General features: G+C 36.9%; 1 protein-coding gene across 6 annotated transcripts in view; it reads left to right on the top strand.

Annotated features, from left to right (window-relative positions):
- Positions 1-17,021, top strand: part of LIMS1 (LIM zinc finger domain containing 1) — a 197,427-nt gene extending 180,406 nt beyond the window's left edge. For 5 of the 6 annotated variants that reach the window (XM_072621812.1, XM_072621813.1, XM_072621815.1 and 2 more), the window contains 8 exons: positions 362-428; positions 1,534-1,654; positions 3,686-3,835; positions 5,039-5,189; positions 6,471-6,563; positions 7,071-7,119; positions 8,885-8,960; positions 14,112-17,021. In XM_072621812.1, coding sequence (XP_072477913.1) covers positions 362-428; positions 1,534-1,654; positions 3,686-3,835; positions 5,039-5,189; positions 6,471-6,563; positions 7,071-7,119; positions 8,885-8,960; positions 14,112-14,226 — 822 coding nt within the window. In that variant the 3' untranslated portion in view covers positions 14,227-17,021. Of the gene's footprint in view, positions 1-361; positions 429-1,533; positions 1,655-3,685; positions 3,836-5,038; positions 5,190-6,470; positions 6,564-7,070; positions 7,120-8,884; positions 8,961-9,168; positions 9,363-14,111 lie in introns of those variants that run through there. The other variant, XM_072621816.1, reaches the window with a different exon arrangement.
- The last annotated feature ends 635 nt before the right edge of the window (positions 17,022-17,656 follow it).

The following is a 17,656-nucleotide window of genomic DNA, read 5'->3' on the forward strand; positions in this document are numbered from 1 at the left end:
CACCCTAAGCCACCTAAAAATAAGTCTCATTCATTAAACTGTGCTTTTCCATTGACAGCTTGAAGCTGCCTCCAGAAATCCATCCTTACATAAGCAAGAACTACAAGTTCAGACCTAGCCTAAACTTGACCTTTCTACCAAATCCTTTATTTGTATATTGATTCTTGAATATATTTATATATAAATATACACAAAAGAATCTCTACTTCAGCAGTATGTTGTTTTATCTCAAGTGAATTTGTAAACTTGTAGAGCAGGATTTTTTTTGTTAGTAACTTTTTTTCTGTATTTCTTCATAGCATTGTACCAGTTATACCCTGTGGGTGCTCAACGCATTAACTGATGTGTATTTTGCTTGTAGTTTGAAGGAAGGAAGTACTGTGAACATGATTTTCAGATGCTTTTTGCCCCGTGCTGTCACCAGTGTGGTAAGTCATAGCACCTAAATGAGACGTTGAATCTTAGATTTCTTCCACATATAAACTGGATTAAAATGTGTAAATTATAATAGTCTCCATTAAACCTGCCAAACAACTTCAAGGTACTTAGTGAACCTCTCAGAATGTCTGCAGGAAGTAAATAACTTTGGAGGCATCAAAACAAACATACACATCTTCAACTGAATTTAATTCACAAAGTCTTGAGGCTTTTGGAATATTCACAGATGGATTCAAGTTGACTCAGCCCTCTGTTAGGTGGCAGCCTGGAATATACTTTTCATGCACTTCTGCAGCCTAATGGGCAAGCCTTTGCTTTTCAGTTCCATTTAAAGAAAAACAAAGAAATGAAACCAAAGGATAGAGGCATTCAACCATTGCTCATAGTTATCCAGGTTTTTTGCTTGCCCTTTTTCCCCTTTGCTGACCTTTAGCCACGAATTTGTACAGAGGGCAAGAGAAACTAGAACCACCAGACAGGAACCTAAGCAAAGATTTAGTGGCAAAAGAAATTAACTATGGATTTAAAAAGAGGTTTTAAGGTATCGGTGAATTTCAATTATTCATGCTGTCACTAGCAATAATATAGAAAAATAGAATAATGTAGAAAATCCATTGTATAGCAAAAGAAAAGCCAGATTCAGAAATATGGAAAGACCTTGACTTAGAAAGGCCAAGGTCACCAACTTCATCCTAGGCCATTGCCAGTCATCTTGGCCTTTGATAACTGGAGGAATGAGTAAGGCTGATGACTCTGTGAGGTTCTGCCTCTCCTACATCCTGTCCATTCACAAGTGAAGACATCAGCCTCCTGACGTCATTGGTCCTCTTTGAGAACAAAGGATGACCAGCAGCAGTGACTGAAAGGTGAAGAGGTGAAATCATAAAACTAATTCGAGAATGACAAGCACCAGTAGGAAGTTCACACAGAATTCTCTTGGTCATAGTTGTTTACTATTTCATACATGTGTGTGCACACATATACAGATGCAATCATCGTTTATAAAGAAACTGTCTCTTCTAGAATTTTTCCTCGTCTCCAGCACTAGCACCTTTGGTACCCTTTTAAGCAGCCTGGTGTTGTATTTCCTCACAGGTGAATTTATCATTGGTCGAGTTATTAAAGCCATGAACAACAGCTGGCACCCCGGATGTTTCTGCTGTGATCTCTGCCAACAAGTCCTAGCAGACATCGGGTTTGTCAAGAATGCTGGGAGGTAGGCTTCCATAATGTGATTATCACAGAGTAATGGTGTGTTGATTCTTTCCCCCTCTCCCTGCCCAGGGCTTTTTAGGGGCCAATTCTCGAAACCTGGATAGAAATAAGGTCTGAATGAGTGAACTCACTATGTTGACTGACTGAAGTTTCCCTGTCCCATTCATTTGCTAGGAAAGGGCTCCAGGATACTTGTGGAAGGTGAGGTAGGAATATGTATGCCTAGGGTCTCAGTAGTTTTGGGGGAAAAAACAAGCACATAAGTATTTCTGAGGTACTAGCAACTGTGCTAAATGCTTTACACATAACTCACTTAATCCTCACCACTCTTAGATGTGGGTGCTCTTCATATTATTACTATTATCCCCATTTTACAGTTGAGGAAATTTTGGCAGACAGAAGTCCAATGACTTACCCAACGTCACACAGCTAGCAAGTATCTGGATTTGAACCATGGATCTCCCCTGATCCCAGGTCCAGTTCCCTTTCCACTGCACTAACTGCCTGCTTAATAAATGTTTATTGAATTGCATTGAATTCAGAAAAGAGATTGGCAGTTTATTGATTAGATCATCTGGTATCAAGCAAGAAGTTTACATTGTGACATTTACTTCAGTCTTTTAGACTTGTATTATCTGTATAAAATTCCTAAAGAATACTTTATTTGACATGTTCCTGGTGCCACAACTCTTTCCATTATTATTGTGAACTGTCTGAATCAAACTTTTTGCAGTTTTAAAACTGATTTCTTCTGGAAAAAGCCATTGGTTTGTCCTTCTCTACCCTCCCTCAGCACTTAGATCTTTCCAAAGATTTCACTCCTGTAAGTACTGCTTCCAGGGACAGATCCCAGTCCCTCGTCTATGCCGTCATGGATGGCCTTCATGTGTTTCTGTGATCAAACTTCAGTCAATTAGCTTGTGAATTTCCTCCACTCATTCTCAGCTAGGCAGGATATGCTAGAATATCTTCTCTCCAAAACCTGCCAAACACATGGTCAGGTCGTGGTCTAATTAATGATGATGAGAAATTTTCTTCCCTTCCTCTTTGTAAAGATGTGGGGAACTGCACGTGCAGAATGTTGCACGCATTGTTAAGAGAGTTACTGTTTTGATTAGTTTGGCTCAACTCTTTTTCATACTTGGAAGAGAGTTTTCAGTGAGCAGGGCATATCAGGAAATGACTATTTTGAAAGGTATCAGTGAACAGGTTTTTTTTTTCATTTAATTTCATTTATTTTTTGTTACCATTTTAAATTCTAAACTGTCTCCCTTCCTTCATCCCCATCCCATGCTAGAGAAAGCCACCATTCAGCACAAAATATATGTGTGTGTGTATATGTGTGTATGTATGTATGTATGTATGTGTGTGTATGTGTATGTATATGTGTGCATACATACATACACCTGTGATTGTGTATGTAAAACCATACTGGGTTGGGTTGTTTGTTTTTTTTTTTTTACAACACATGATTACCTCCACGCAGCAGTGAGTTTTAAATAATTACATGTGGTGATATGAGTATTTTTGTGGTTGTCATTCACAAACTTGAATACTAAAAAATGTTCCTTTTCTTTTACCATCACCCCAGCCCCTCCCCTCCAGCCTTTCATGGTGCCGTGAAAAGTGTGGGGGATTTGGAATGAGAATGTCTGAGTGGGAATCCCAGCTCTGCCCCTTGATATAGCTGCAATCTTGGGCAAGCCACTTAACCTCTATTGGCCTTAGTTTCCTTATCTGTAAAATGAGGGGGTTAGATTCAATGTGCTCTTAGGTCCCTTCCTACCAAAGCTGTGGTTCTAGAATCTTTTCGTCTTGTTAAATGCTTAGGCCCCCTGGTGGCCAAAGACGAATTCACTTTGGATTGGGGTTTATTTTTTCCTGTCTGAAACTTGGGTTTCCCTTCAAAAGTTCTGTTTTTATTTTTCTAGGTCATTGGGGAAATCCTTAACGTTGTTTTCCTAATTTCAGCACATAACGTTCCAAGTAAACAAACTTACTGGATTTGCTCTTCTTTTTTGACTCTTTTTAGACATCTTTGTCGTCCTTGTCATAACCGTGAGAAAGCCAGGGGCCTTGGGAAGTACATTTGCCAGAAATGCCACGCCATCATTGATGAGCAGCCTCTTATATTCAAGAATGACCCTTACCATCCAGATCATTTCAACTGTGCCAACTGCGGGTAAATTTTCTTTAAGTGTTTTACTTTATTTAAATCAGAATGGTTTAATTTGATTTCAGTTTTAAAAGAATACTGTTTTCTGTCTTAAAAAAAAACAACCCTCCACCTTTAAATGTTAGGAGGTATGCATATTCTACCAAATAGCTGTCAAGAAAGGAAGACTGCCCATTTTAAAAGTGCTCTGTATGCTATATTGGCAGGAGTTAGGGCTGTGGAGAGGGAGTTGAAAGATAAAAATAAAATTCTTTTATATTGTTATCAACTTGGAAGTTTTCAGAGATTTAATCATCTATCTTATGAATTGTCTGATTTCATTCTTGTGATCCATTGGCCAGTTAATTTCCATTAACACTTTCATTAGAGTAGTGAGTATTATTGTGCAGAGAATATAAAATGGAAATGAGACCATTCCCTTTGCTTTATTTGAGCAGCCCTGGCCGATGGTTTAATGAAACAGAAGGAAAAGCTAATGACTAAAAAGGAACTTTTAAATATTTTCTTTAGGTTTCAGTCAAGCTCTTCCCATTTCACACTACCTTATCTATAAGAGAAAGATAGCTATTTTTCATAGCAGCATTATATTATAAATATAATGAATAGTATTAAATAAAATTGGTCCCCAATTAGTTTTGAAAGACTCCCTCAATTTATTTTGGTTGACAGTGTCTATGAGCATTTTGTCTTTTTCTTTTTTTTGAGAGGGGAGCAGTATAAGGGAGAGAAAATAGATTTTTGCTAATAAAGAAAAAACTGCCTCAGCCTTGATAGTGGCATTAAGACTGTTCTTAGCAATGGTGACTATTTTGCTATAACATTTAGAACCTAGAAAATGGTAGGATCTAGTTAGAATAAAATGAAATCTTATGACAGAAAAAAAAGATATGTCTGACTTTCCCTGCATCTTGTGTATATTATGTTCTCTTAAGTGATTTTCTGTCATACTCTAACCAACCTGGATGGTTCTGACAAGAGTTGAAAAGCCCAAATCTCCTGTTAAGACCACCATGATCTTTGAGTTATAAGAGAATAGAAACATGGGGGGCGGAAGGGGAGGAGATAAAAGGAGAGAGAGGGAGAGACAAAGACTTTCTAATGATGTCCTTAAAAATAAAATCGTTTCAGAATACATTAGTTAAAAAATATTGCCTGTTTTTTTCTTGTCCCTTGAATGTATGCTAATTTTGCTAACTTTCTTGGTGACAGGAAAGAATTGACTGCTGATGCTCGTGAATTGAAAGGAGAACTATACTGCTTGCCATGTCATGACAAAATGGGGGTCCCCATTTGTGGAGCCTGTAGACGGCCTATTGAAGGTCGTGTTGTAAATGCTATGGGCAAGCAGTGGCATGTAGAGGTAAGAACCTGGTTGTGAGAATAACTCTTTTCCTTTGACTTCCCATATTATCAAGAACATTTCTTACTTAATTTTTAAATAAATACAGAAAACTATTAAGCAGTTCTTCTTGAGATGGAACACTGAGATCACTGAATGCTCTTGAGATCTTTCAGTGATGGGAGTAGGTGTTCCCTACCTGAGGTACACATACTCCCCAAGAAGCTTCTTCAAAGGAGCATAGGTAATATTTTGTAAATAACTATATTATCCCACTAAAGTATTACAAATGTTGTCAAGCAAGTGAAAATATTTGTGGAATGGAGAGAGAATGGTTTAGGGGGTGAGGTAGGAAGGGGAGAGATAGAACATTTGAAAAACCTGAAAGAGATGACTGAAGGAATAATTCCTCCTGACCAAAACCAAATGATGAATGAGGTTTGGATACGTAACTCGAGTGTCAGTGACTTAGTGAAAGACAAGCTAATTGATTTCCCGCATCATCTGAACATCAGAATTGATTTCTAGTCAGCAAAATCACAGAATTGTTGTACTCTTGTCAAAGCCTATCTCATTCTTACCGAAGACGCTTGCAAGACTTGTTTATAACAACTTATCTCTGAGTCACAGTCTTCGTCTCAGTTACATCCAAAGGATGAAGCAAAACAGAGACTGGACACGATTTGTGGGTATCACAAGCTCCACAGAAACCTCTGCTGTTAGCTGATGAGCCAGATCAAGGGGCTTTGCTCATTTATTTCACTCCATTCTGATAAGCATCTAGCAACTTTATTACAAAAATGTTTTGTACTAAATGAAATTTTATTTATGAAAAATTAACATCTATTTTATTCCTTGTGTGTATGTGTGTGTATGTATGTATGTATGTATATGCATGGTAAACAGTAGAATCTGTTTCCTTTCATTTTGAATAGAGGGTAGTAGGAAACTTTACTGAAATCTCGGTGTGGGGGTAAGGACAGAGCAAGCCAACCACACACTGTTGGGAAACCCTGGTAACAGAGTCTCTTTGGAGTATTCAGTTTGTACTGTGGGTCTTTCCGATATTTCTCCACATCACTAATACTCCCCTGTGTATGCAGCAAAAAAATCTCCATCCCTGTTTGAATTTGCATTTGAGTAGTTCGTATTCCAAAGCAGTGTGTTCGGGTTTCCAGAGGGCAGAGTTTAGAATTTGCTTAGTGGCCCTTTTATCCTATTTAGATTCTTGTGTTTGAGCTCCGATATTCAAGTGTCAATGTTCAAGTCAGCTCAGAAATGATCTCTGCAATTTCTTTGCAGCATTTTGTCTGTGCCAAGTGTGAGAAGCCATTTCTTGGGCATCGTCATTATGAGAGGAAGGGCCTGGCGTATTGTGAGACTCACTACAATCAGGTGATGGTTACACCTTTTTTTTTTTTTTTTACCAGATTTTGCTCGTTATTATTCTAAGATTTTTCTCTTAAAATAATATAAAAGGGACCTCCCTCCCGCCTGGGGGTTGGGGATGGAACACAGCCATGTGATCCACTTACTGTGCTGCTCAGTTTTACTTAGCGGGCCTTTCCCTCTCCCTTTAATTCTTTAATGATAAGGGATGGTTCCCTCATAGGGGAGGTAATAAAAATATATTCACAAAGGAAGGTAATATAAAAAACTGAAGCTGCCAATAAAAAAATGGAATGCATTATTATAGAATTAGATTCTTTTTTTCAACATAAAAATGAGTTATTTTTTCTGCCAATTTCCTACTGTGGGTGATTGTACTGCTAATCTGAAGAGTAATTTTTAGTAGTTCTAGTTACCCAGTATTTTTTGTTTCTAAACATAAAAGATGTCGAAGGGTTCATTTTGCATTACCAGTGAAATTTTAAACTTTCCTTTTTTGTCCCTCATTCACAGCTATTTGGTGATGTTTGTTTCCACTGTAATCGTGTCATCGAAGGGGATGGTAAGCCTCTGTTTAGATCTTATAAGATATCACTATAATATGAAACGTAGAAAATCACAAGAAGTGACTTTGCCTTTTGTTATGTAAAGACCATTTTACTTCCTATCGTTATGGAGTGAGACTCGGACACTGTCAGCAGAGTCAGATTTATCACCGAGCTTAGAATAGTAATTTCCTATCTTATGTGAGGCTCATGGCTAAACAAGCAGATTCTAAATGCAGTATCATATTTATTTCAGCCAGTTATCATAAGCCTAAATTCCCAAAGAATTAGACTGTGGTAGGAGTAGGCATTTTAAATAAGAATTTCAGGATGACATAGCACTTGATCCTCAGCTTCCCCTCATGACAAACGTTCACTCCCACCCGATGGGTCATTGATATGACAATGAGTAGTGTGAGAACCATTGTTACAAACTGTCTGCTGATACACTGAGGGGAGGGATCCTGTTTTATGTTCAGTTATAAACCGTAGATGCTAAGGGAATATGTTTATAAGAAACAACTTCAGACTCTGGGGCTGTTTGGAAAAACAGCCCTACCCCTACAGATGCTGATGCCCTGGCATGGCATCAAGAAGCATTTCTGTAGTTCAGCCTCTGGGGCTGTTTGGAAAAACAGCCCTACCCTTACAGATGCTGATACCCTGGCATGGCATCAAGAAGCATTTCTGTAGTTCTTATCACTCTTGTACCTTTGTAATCGGGTAGTTCTAATTGACTGGAACAGAAAGGAAACAGCTGTGTTTGGAAATGGTTGTCAAGCACAGTTCTACCAGCAACATCCTGGATGCAAGTTTTGAATGTGCTCGTTGCTGGCATGCTTTATGGTTCTCTGTAGACATCTCCTCACTCAGGAAATAACTTTCTCAAAAACACTGCCCCCATGCAATTGGCAAAGGATTAGCGTTCAGAAAGCAGGGGATAAAACCTATGGAAGTCACAACCACTTAACTCTTTCCTGTACCAAACAGATTAGCAGGTAGAAAAACGGAGACGTTTACCCGTAGAAAAAGGGGTAGGGGTGTGTGCGTGTGTCTGTGTGTGTCTGTGTGTCTGTGTCTGTGTGTGTGTCTGTGTGTCTGTGTGTGTCTGTGTGTTTTGAGGGGGTTAAATAAATTGTGGTGTAGTAATGTACTGGAATACTACAACACAATGAAAGCAAATGAGAGATATGAAAGAATCTAGAAAGACTTTTATGAAATAATAAAAAGATAAAAGAATAGGATACATAGTTATTAAAACCATAGAAGAGAAAAATGGACACAAAATCCTGACGGAAGTTGAGAGGGAGTCACTAAAACATTGTAAGATACTTTGTGTTGAAATCTATTTAAATATAAATAGTTTCCAAGCATGTTTACTTAGTTGTATTAATGTCAAATATTAGTTTTGCAATTAATCTTTTTTTTTTTTTAAGAAAAATGTCTTTAGAAATGGTAAGCATCACTTTTAAGTTTTGTTCTCTTTGTCAGCCAGGGAGGCAGGCTCCTCAAAGGTGAATAAATGAATACCCAATTTGGAGCACTTAGGTTAAATCTGTTTTACTTTTAATTTGGAGGAGACACCATTTAGTTTAAATCTTTATGATGAAGTGAGTTTTTTGGCTCAGCCAGTGCTCCCATTAGCATTGCCGGTGGATGCTGATCCAAGGCGAAGGAATGAAATAGTTTTAGCTGCATTTTAAATGAATGAATTTTAGATATCTTTGACTCATTCCCAGCAGCCTTGTGACTGCTGATAAACTCTGCTTCTTCTGTTTCTAGTTGTTTCAGCCCTGAACAAGGCCTGGTGTGTGAGCTGTTTTGCCTGTTCTACTTGCAACACTAAGTTAACTCTCAAGTAAGTTCTGTGATTTGAGTCCGTGTGAACCTGTAGAAGTGAAAAAAAATGATGAGAGGTGAAGGAAAAGTCCATGTACAGTTTCAAAGAAACTCATCCTGTGATCTGGCTTTTTATTTGTCCTTTCTGTCCGGGGCTCCTGAAATCAAAGATTCTTTCTTTAACTTTCCTGTGTTCTTTCCTCTGTCTCTTCTTGTTCTACTCAAAGGGATAAGTTTATTGAAATTGATCTAAAACCAGTCTGCAAGCACTGTTACGAGAAAATGCCGGAAGAATTTAAGCGGCGACTTGCTAAGCGGGAGAAAGAAGCCAAGGAGAAAGACAAGCAGAAAAAGAAAAAGCCAGTCTGTCTATAAACTGTTCTGTCTCTTCTCTCAGCACTTCCAGTGCTTCCTCCTTTGGTCAGTGCTTCTGGAACGTTTTCATGTGTCGTCTCTTCTCCGTTCTTCCTCTCTCTCCCTCCTGCATGTGTTGGTGACCGTCAAAGAGGTTGAAATACTGGTAATTGTAATGCGTGCGTCCAGAGTCTGCCAGTTAGATTACTTATAAAGCTGGAGAGCCCTTCAGACAGATCCACGATTAAACTAATCCTGTGTTCAGTATTTTTTTTTTTTGCAAGATCAGTAGGTTTGTTTTTAAGCTCTTTTTATTTTAACTAGATGTCAGCGTCTAAAATAGTAGGTCAACATAATAGTAACACTTCAAGGTTTGCAAAGCACTTAACAAATATTATTGTATTTTATCTCCGCAAAAACCCTTCAAGATAGATGCTACTCTTATCCCCATTTTATAGATGAAGAAGCTGAGGCAGACAGAAGTTAAGTGATTTGGTCAGTGTCCCACAGTTCAGTGACAAATCAGAGACCTGATTTGAACTCAGATCTTCCTGACTCTGGGCCCAGCATTCTATCCAGTGAGTCACTTAGTTGCCTGAAAACAAATGAATTTATAGGAGAAGAATCTTGATTTTGTTAAGTAGAGTGGGAGAACTTTGTAAATATTCCTCACCTCTGTGTGCTTGACTTTCTTCTGTTTCTCCCTGGCTGATCCCTCAACCCTTGGGTATCCCCTACTGCCTGCCTCTTTCTGTGCTCCTACTGTCTGAATGCTGCTGGAGGAAATTATGATTAGACCCATCTCAGTCTATGCTTAAGTAACCTCAGCTGGGTCCTCACTGCCGCAGTGATCTTGTCTCCTATTGACGCTCCTAGTTACTCTTTATGTCTTACAGTTTCACCCCATTTCCCTCACTGTCAACAGATGCTGCTTTAATTGAGACCACACGATGCTGACTCCTCAAAAGCTCCCTTCTTCTACCTAATAACATTAATAGCTAACATTTATGTGGCGCCTACTACATGCCAAGCATTGTGCTAAGCACTTTGCAGCTGTTCTCTCCAAACTTCTCAGTATCCTAACCTGTACTTTCCTCATTCCCTTCTCTTTGCTCTTTCTCTAGCTGTGTCCTGAATCTGGTTCCCTCCACTCTTCTCTGTGGCCTTCCTTGTTCCATCATATGTATTCCTCCCCATCTCTCCTTATCTTCATTGCCTTTTTATTTGGCCTATAAACATGTCCAGGTTTCCCCAGTCTGAAAACAAAAGACAAACCTTCCTTTGGCCATGCTACCTTCCTCCCGCACTCCATCCATAGTACTATATTCTCTCATCTTATTCATTCCAGAACATCACCTCCATCTCCTTGCCACTCACTTATTACTCAGCTCCTTGTAACTGGGCTTCCTGCTCAACCGCTCTACTGAAGAGGCATTTTGTAAGGTCGCTAAGACCTTCTTATCACTAAATACATTATTCTTATCTTATCTTTTTGTTGTACTTACGCTGTTGTTATCTGCCATTCTTTCCCCTGCTTTCTGTAACCAAATTCTTGTGGTCTCTTGGACCTCTCTTTATCTCTTTTAAGACTCCTTCCACCCCTTTTTCCTTCGAAATTTGGTCCTTGACACTCTTTTCTGCTTTCTTCTCTTTCCTTGGTAAGTTCATCAGAATCCACAGCTTTAGTTGTCTCCCTGTGGAGAAAATTTCTAACCATCCTCTAATATTTCACTTGTACCAGTCTGCCTGATGACTGTCTCCACTTTTATATCCCACCAGAACTGAACTCATCTTCCCCTCAAAACCTGCCCTTTCTCCTAAATTCTTAATTGGTATGGACAGCACTACCCTCTTCCTGGTCTTCTCTGGCTTATAACCTTAGAGTCACCTTTGACTCTTCTCTCTGACTCAGAGCCAGTCAGTTGTAAAGTCTCATCAGTTTTACCTTGGCAATATGTCTCATTCATTCCTTCCTTTCCGTTCCTATAATCTCAAACCTCTTGACTAGACTATTTTAATAACATCCAATTGGTCCTTAAGACCTCATTTTATCTAGTCTTTTAGTCCATCCTTTACAGTCTTGTTCAAACAGTCTTTCCTTTTGAATTCGTCACTCCTCCACAGCCCATAGTGGCTCACCCTGCCATTGCCTGATAAAATATAAACTGACCTTGGCATTCAGAACTATCTAGTTTGGCTCTGACCCTTTCCGACTTTTGTCGTATTCCTTCCTTTCAGCTACTCTTCATTTCAGATAAACTGGGCTCTTGTTGATTCCTCATTCTCATCCAGTTCTGTCCTCTCTTCATAGCTTTGCTGCTGTTACTCAATATGCCTAACATGCCTCTTCCCCTCTCTTCCCACCCACCACCTCAGTGCCTTTTTGGTCTTCGGTAAGTCTTGCCCCTTCCTAACACTTACAAGTCAGGTGACACTTGCTTTGAGAGGCCTTCCCCTTATCCTGCGATGCCCAATTAGATTGTATATTTTAGTGAGAACAGGGTCTAGATCCTGTCTGTCAGCGCAATGCCTCATATATATGTTGGTGAATTTTAATTTGATGTATCTTGGCTTACTGATTCCTAGTCCTTGGTTTACTGTTTTAAAATGCTTTATATGTGAATTGTATTCTAATGATACAATAAACACATAGTAGTCATTCAAGGATTTCATATATATAGACCTAAGACTATTCCTTGCTTTAAAATCCTTTCCATATGTTCACCTGTCTGGTAGACTTATTCTGTTTTTCTATTCAAGATTTTTATCATTAAAAAACAAACAAACAAAATCTTTAGTATGTCTATTTCCCTATAAATTGTCTTGACACTACCATTTTTTAAATCTCTTTATGGACAATTATAAAGTATATTTAATTCCAGAATTCAAACAACAGTATTTCATCCTCTCACATCCTATTGCACGGCAAGCATGCTTTTCCTATTTTTTCTATCCTTACTTGTGTTCCAAGCTTTTAAAAAATTACTTTATTATAAAAGTATTTTGTATTTCTTTTCTAAGCTTGACTTCTCCAGAGAGGGACTCTAACTTAGCAATAAACGCAAGAATATGAACAGTTTATCAAGAAGCTTTCTAGAAAGCAGCGGTAATGTCTAACTTTGTTAAAAAGGGAGTAGCATTTGTCAGTATTTTTAGTGATCAGATGACTTTTGCAGAAAATACATCATCTAATGGTGATATTTGAATGAATGAAAGAAAAAGTAACTATTTAGCAATTATTAGTGGAAGGTACATATAAACTAACTGGTGGGAATGCAAAAATAATCAAGCAAGATGTCTTCTATGAAACTTCTCATCTGAAATATTTAAGTACAGCTAGATCTCTGTTAGTACAAATAACGAATCCCTCTGAAGTGATTCCTGTTACATCTTTCCATTTGGTTGGAACCAGGGACCACATTTTACATAATCATAACTTCAAGTAGTGTGAATTTGAGTACATGCCTCCACTTCAGAGGATTCATTATTTGTACTGAGGAAACCTAGCTGTATTTTTATTCCAATTGAAAATAGCTCTTCTTTGAATTGTCCATGAAAGAAGAACCTCTTTAGAAGAAAATCCAAAAAGTAATTTCCATATTGATGTAAAAAAACAAAGTACCTTCTTTTAAGGGCAAATTGTTAGTAATTTAACCTTAATGACAGAGTTGCTCAAATGTTACTTTTGTTGAGGCTCACAGTCTAATTTAATGCTGCTGTTCTGTTGCTGATTTAAAAATTACTACTTAAAATATAATTGTTTGAAATCTGAAGTATTTCATCCGTTTCTGTCTTCCTCCTTTTTTTATGTGAGCATTTCTACTCACTCATTAAATATTTGTTAATTAAATTTCAGAGAGTTGGGTAACATTAAGGAGTTACATACTCACCCTTTTTAATTTCAAACTCCTGACCCTAGATTCCAAAACTAGCAAATCACTGAGGTGACCTTTTTGAAATGAGTACACCGTGGGTATCCACCTTCTGGCACTAGATGGGGAAGTAGCACAATCTTCCTTTTTTCTCTTTATCAGAAGTTTTGCCATGAAGTGAAAGTCGTGCTGTTTGACCTTTGATATTAATGGTGGATTGGGGGGTCTTGTCTAAGAATTTTCAAAAGCTTTCTGATTTCTGTGAAATTTATTTTTTTATAGTGTAAAACAACTATTTTATTACTATCACTTTTTTTGTGGTCCAAGCAAAGGTATTTTGTGGGAAAACCCATTTTGTTCTAGGAAAGGAGAAAATTCGCAAAGCCACTTAATCTTCAGTAATACTGTGTTGCTACCAAGTGATCAGAGCAGCCCGATGACACAATGATATGTTTATAGTCCCATAAATCTATTCTAACAAAAGAAAAATTAAAATTACTAGCATTGCTAAAAGATTCTCTAGTCTACCAAAGGATTCACTAAAAAGGTTGCTTTAAATAGAGAATTCCCTAATAGTTCATTTAAAACAATTAAAATCACACATATTAGATTTAGGCTAGTGTTTCGGGAACACAACTTTTTTGAAAGCAAGTTAAACTTGTACAGCTTTTTTCACTGCCTAGAAATGGCAAATTTAGATGTGAATACCCAGGTGTGCATTAGCATAATAAAACTATCAGTAACAGACCCAGGTAAGTGTGTCTTCTGCCACAGTGACAGGGAATAAGATTTTAGTCTTTTTTTTTTTACACAGGAAGGATATTGATATGTTAATTTGCCGCAATAACATCACTTCATATTATTTGAGCTGTCGTGTTTGAAATATTTCTACTAATGTATCTTCTTCCTCTTCCCTCCCCCCACTCTTTCCAAAAACACCTTAGGAATAAATTTGTGGAGTTTGACATGAAACCTGTCTGTAAGAAATGCTACGAGAAGTTTCCATTAGAGCTGAAGAAAAGACTTAAGAAACTGGCTGAAACCTTGGGGAGGAAATAACTATTTTTTCGTTGTTTTTTTAAATTTCTTCCTTCATAGGCAAAGATTAGGAAATAGTATACGTTACTTGATTTCATTCACCTTCCTACAACTTTTGATCCCATAAGAGTGAGGATTTAAAAGCTTCTGTACACAAATAGCTTCACAATGGTTGTCATACTGCCTTTCTTTCCCCTTGAAGAAGTCTAACTTTTATATGGCCATATTTAGAACACAGCTGAAATTCTCTATTTGCCCTCTCAACACAAACGCATTTATAGATATATAAACTATGTTTGCGTAGAAGTTTCATATGTTTAAATTTAAATTAATTCAGGCAAAAAAAAACCTAACTTATTTTTATGAAAGTCTTAGCTTTTGGATGATTCAGCTACCAAATTGCGGGATAATTTTGATTCAGAGTCAAAAGAAAATTACTGCCATTTGAGCAAAAATTAACAAGCTAATCTTAAACATTTTTGTGCATCAGATTAAAGGTCGTGACTTTCAGGTTACTGAGACAGGAAACAAGTTTATTCAGAACTACTTGAATTTTGCTATTTTTCTTTTAAATGCAACAATTATCCTGCATGATTTTATATTTTACTCTTTATGAATCTTAGTCCTTCATTCAGATACATAAAATAGTAGTTAGGATATCTAGTAAATATGTATGCATTTTTTTATTTCTTTTTTTGTGCAGAGAATTTATACCAGGTATTTGAAAATATATTATACTTTAACTATATTGGACATATGAAGTATTTTTTTTAATGTCTTAAAGCAAGTATTCTTATCATACTTCTAGGTTTAATGCTAAAGTTATAGTCTTAGAATAGGACATAAAACTCAATTTTATGTAATCTTGGAATGTTGACACTTTTAAAAACAGTGAATGTATGTATCTGTGTTGGTCAGACTTCTTTTAATATTCTCTCTAATAGCTCTGCTTTCTATACAATCAAACCCACTTGGCCTTAGAAAATTGCATCTTTTAATCACAAGTTCTTGCTGCTTGGTACAATACCAAATAAAAAAATAAGTGAATTTAATTAGACTAGTAAATCCAAATTCCCTTACCATAGCCTTAAATATATTTGTGGTTTTTTTTTTAATATGTTGCCAGCTAAAGCTCATGGAATTTACTCTTTTTAATTTTACTCTCTTTCAGAAAGTGAGAGATGTATATATTATGCTTCAGAATCTCTATTTCAGTTTCATTATCCAATTAGATTTTTTTTTTTACAGAAGTAGGTAGAAGTGACCTTCAATTGGTCAGAAGCATTTTTGAAAGGAGCAATATTAGCCCCAAAATAAAAGCTACCCAATGATTTCTTAACCTAACTTTCCATATGGATTTGTTACATAATAGAAATGCGATTCTAGAAACCTTTTTTAAAAAAAAAAATACTGCTATTTCTGTCATCAGGATCAGCCCGAGACAAAGTGCTCAAAACAAAATTCTAGAGGGAAAAAATCAGTTTGCCAAAACGGCATTGGAATTTTTTTTTATGATTTTTCCATCTCTTGAATCAACGGATTCAAGGTTGCCCTTGAATACTTTGAATAAGTAGTTATTTCCCAGATAACTTTCACTGAGGTAAATTTTGGTAATGATTTCAAACTTGCAGTAGCAAATTACGCGGGTTTTTGTTTTCAGTGTTTTAACGTTATTAGCCCAAAGAAGTCAGCCTCATGTAAAACATAGAGTCAATATGTGGTTTGAAGTTAAATGTATTTCTTCAGCCAGTATATATTGGGTTCCTGTTATTTGCAAGTTGTAGAGTCTACAGTTGCAAAAAATAATTTTTGCAATCTAACCTTAGATTACTGTTCCTCCAAACTGTGCCTTTATCATCTCAGCTATGACCAGCAACATAAGACCTAGGAAATACTTTTTCAGTACCCGTCACAAAGGTGGACAAAATTTTCAAAACTAGTCTGGATATTAAGGAGAGCAGCACAAGTCTTCAGAAGTCTTTGGCAGAGGGGAGACACAGAAAAAACAAAAACAAAGCACCATAGATTGTGTGGGCCTAATCAGGACATACCTAACACATGAGTAGGCAAAGTAGGTTTTTGCCTACTAGTATATCCCTCTGGTAACAATTCATTTCTTTGTATTGAGCATTGATATCCCCACAAGTCCTCATTTAAAATGCAAATTATTTGAGAGTGCTAATATCCCTCAACTCCATAATGTATATTTGTTCACCACATGCTAGGTCCTTCATGGAGAAAGTATTAGAGCCGCTGGCAGTGTGAGGGCAAGAGACTGTCTGGGAGGGGAGAAAATTCTTAGGGAGGGGAATGCCAAAGATAAGATGCCTACTTGACAACTTTTGTCCATAGGACTTGTTCTAACCACAAGGGTTCTTATAAGGTTAGTAAGGGGCTAGCTAAGGTTCACAATTTGTAGGACACTATAGTGGTCTGTTCTACATCTGTGTCTTAACATTTAGATTCCTTCATGTGAGAAATTGAATGTTATGAAATAAACCATGGCCCTTGCTTACACATGAGTAGGTGCAATTTCTCTTAGAAATAAGCCAAATATGTAGGGGGAAACATGTTAAGGTAAAAGGAAAATTGACTGTTAACACTATATTTGAAATAAGACATTATGTTGCCTTACCTATTTGCTAAAATAGCTCTTTCCAAGTGAAAGAAAGTGTAAAACAGACTAATAATATACCTAAATATGTGACTTCTTTTAGATTGTAAGCCTGATGGCAGGGACACTAAATTAATATTTTAATGTTTTATCTAGCAGTATACCCTTGGTGCTTAATAAACGTTTATAATAATTAACAATGGCCTGTTGTGCACTGTTTTTCAGTTGAATGGTTTTGAGATTCTGTGTAATCCATTTTAATGGTGTCAAACGGCAGTGTTATATATGAACTGACTATATATCCAAATATGCGATAGTGTGCAGCTGTGTACATATGTGTGAACATACACATACATTAGAGCTATATTTATGGGAACATGATCCTACCCATGTTCAAACACATGGCCCAGGGTAGGACCTCTTCAGACATAAATCTTTCTTTGGCTTATTCACCAGGCTTATTCCCTGGGAACATTAGCATAAAGCTTGTGACTAGGTCTCTACAAAATAGTTTTTAAAAAAAAGGCCCTCTGTTCCCACGCAAGCACTTACACTAACTGTATTAAATAGAGGACAGGTTTTCTCTTACGCAGCGTAAAATTCAGAATACAAAAAATTTATATCTGAGTTTCAGACAAGGAAAGCTTCATATAATAAAAATGATAATTCTACCTAACTACCTAAATTCTTCCTAAATGAGTAGATTTACTCGTTCAGTGCCATCCCAATTAAGTTACCAAAAAATATTGTGAGCTAGAAAAAAGAAATTTCATTTGGAATAACAAAGTCAGGAATATCAAAGAATCCAATTTTTTTAAATTAAAAAAAATTCCTTTT

The sequence above is a fragment of the Notamacropus eugenii genome, chromosome 6, assembly GCF_028372415.1.
Source record: "Notamacropus eugenii isolate mMacEug1 chromosome 6, mMacEug1.pri_v2, whole genome shotgun sequence".
NCBI lineage: Eukaryota > Metazoa > Chordata > Mammalia > Diprotodontia > Macropodidae > Notamacropus > Notamacropus eugenii.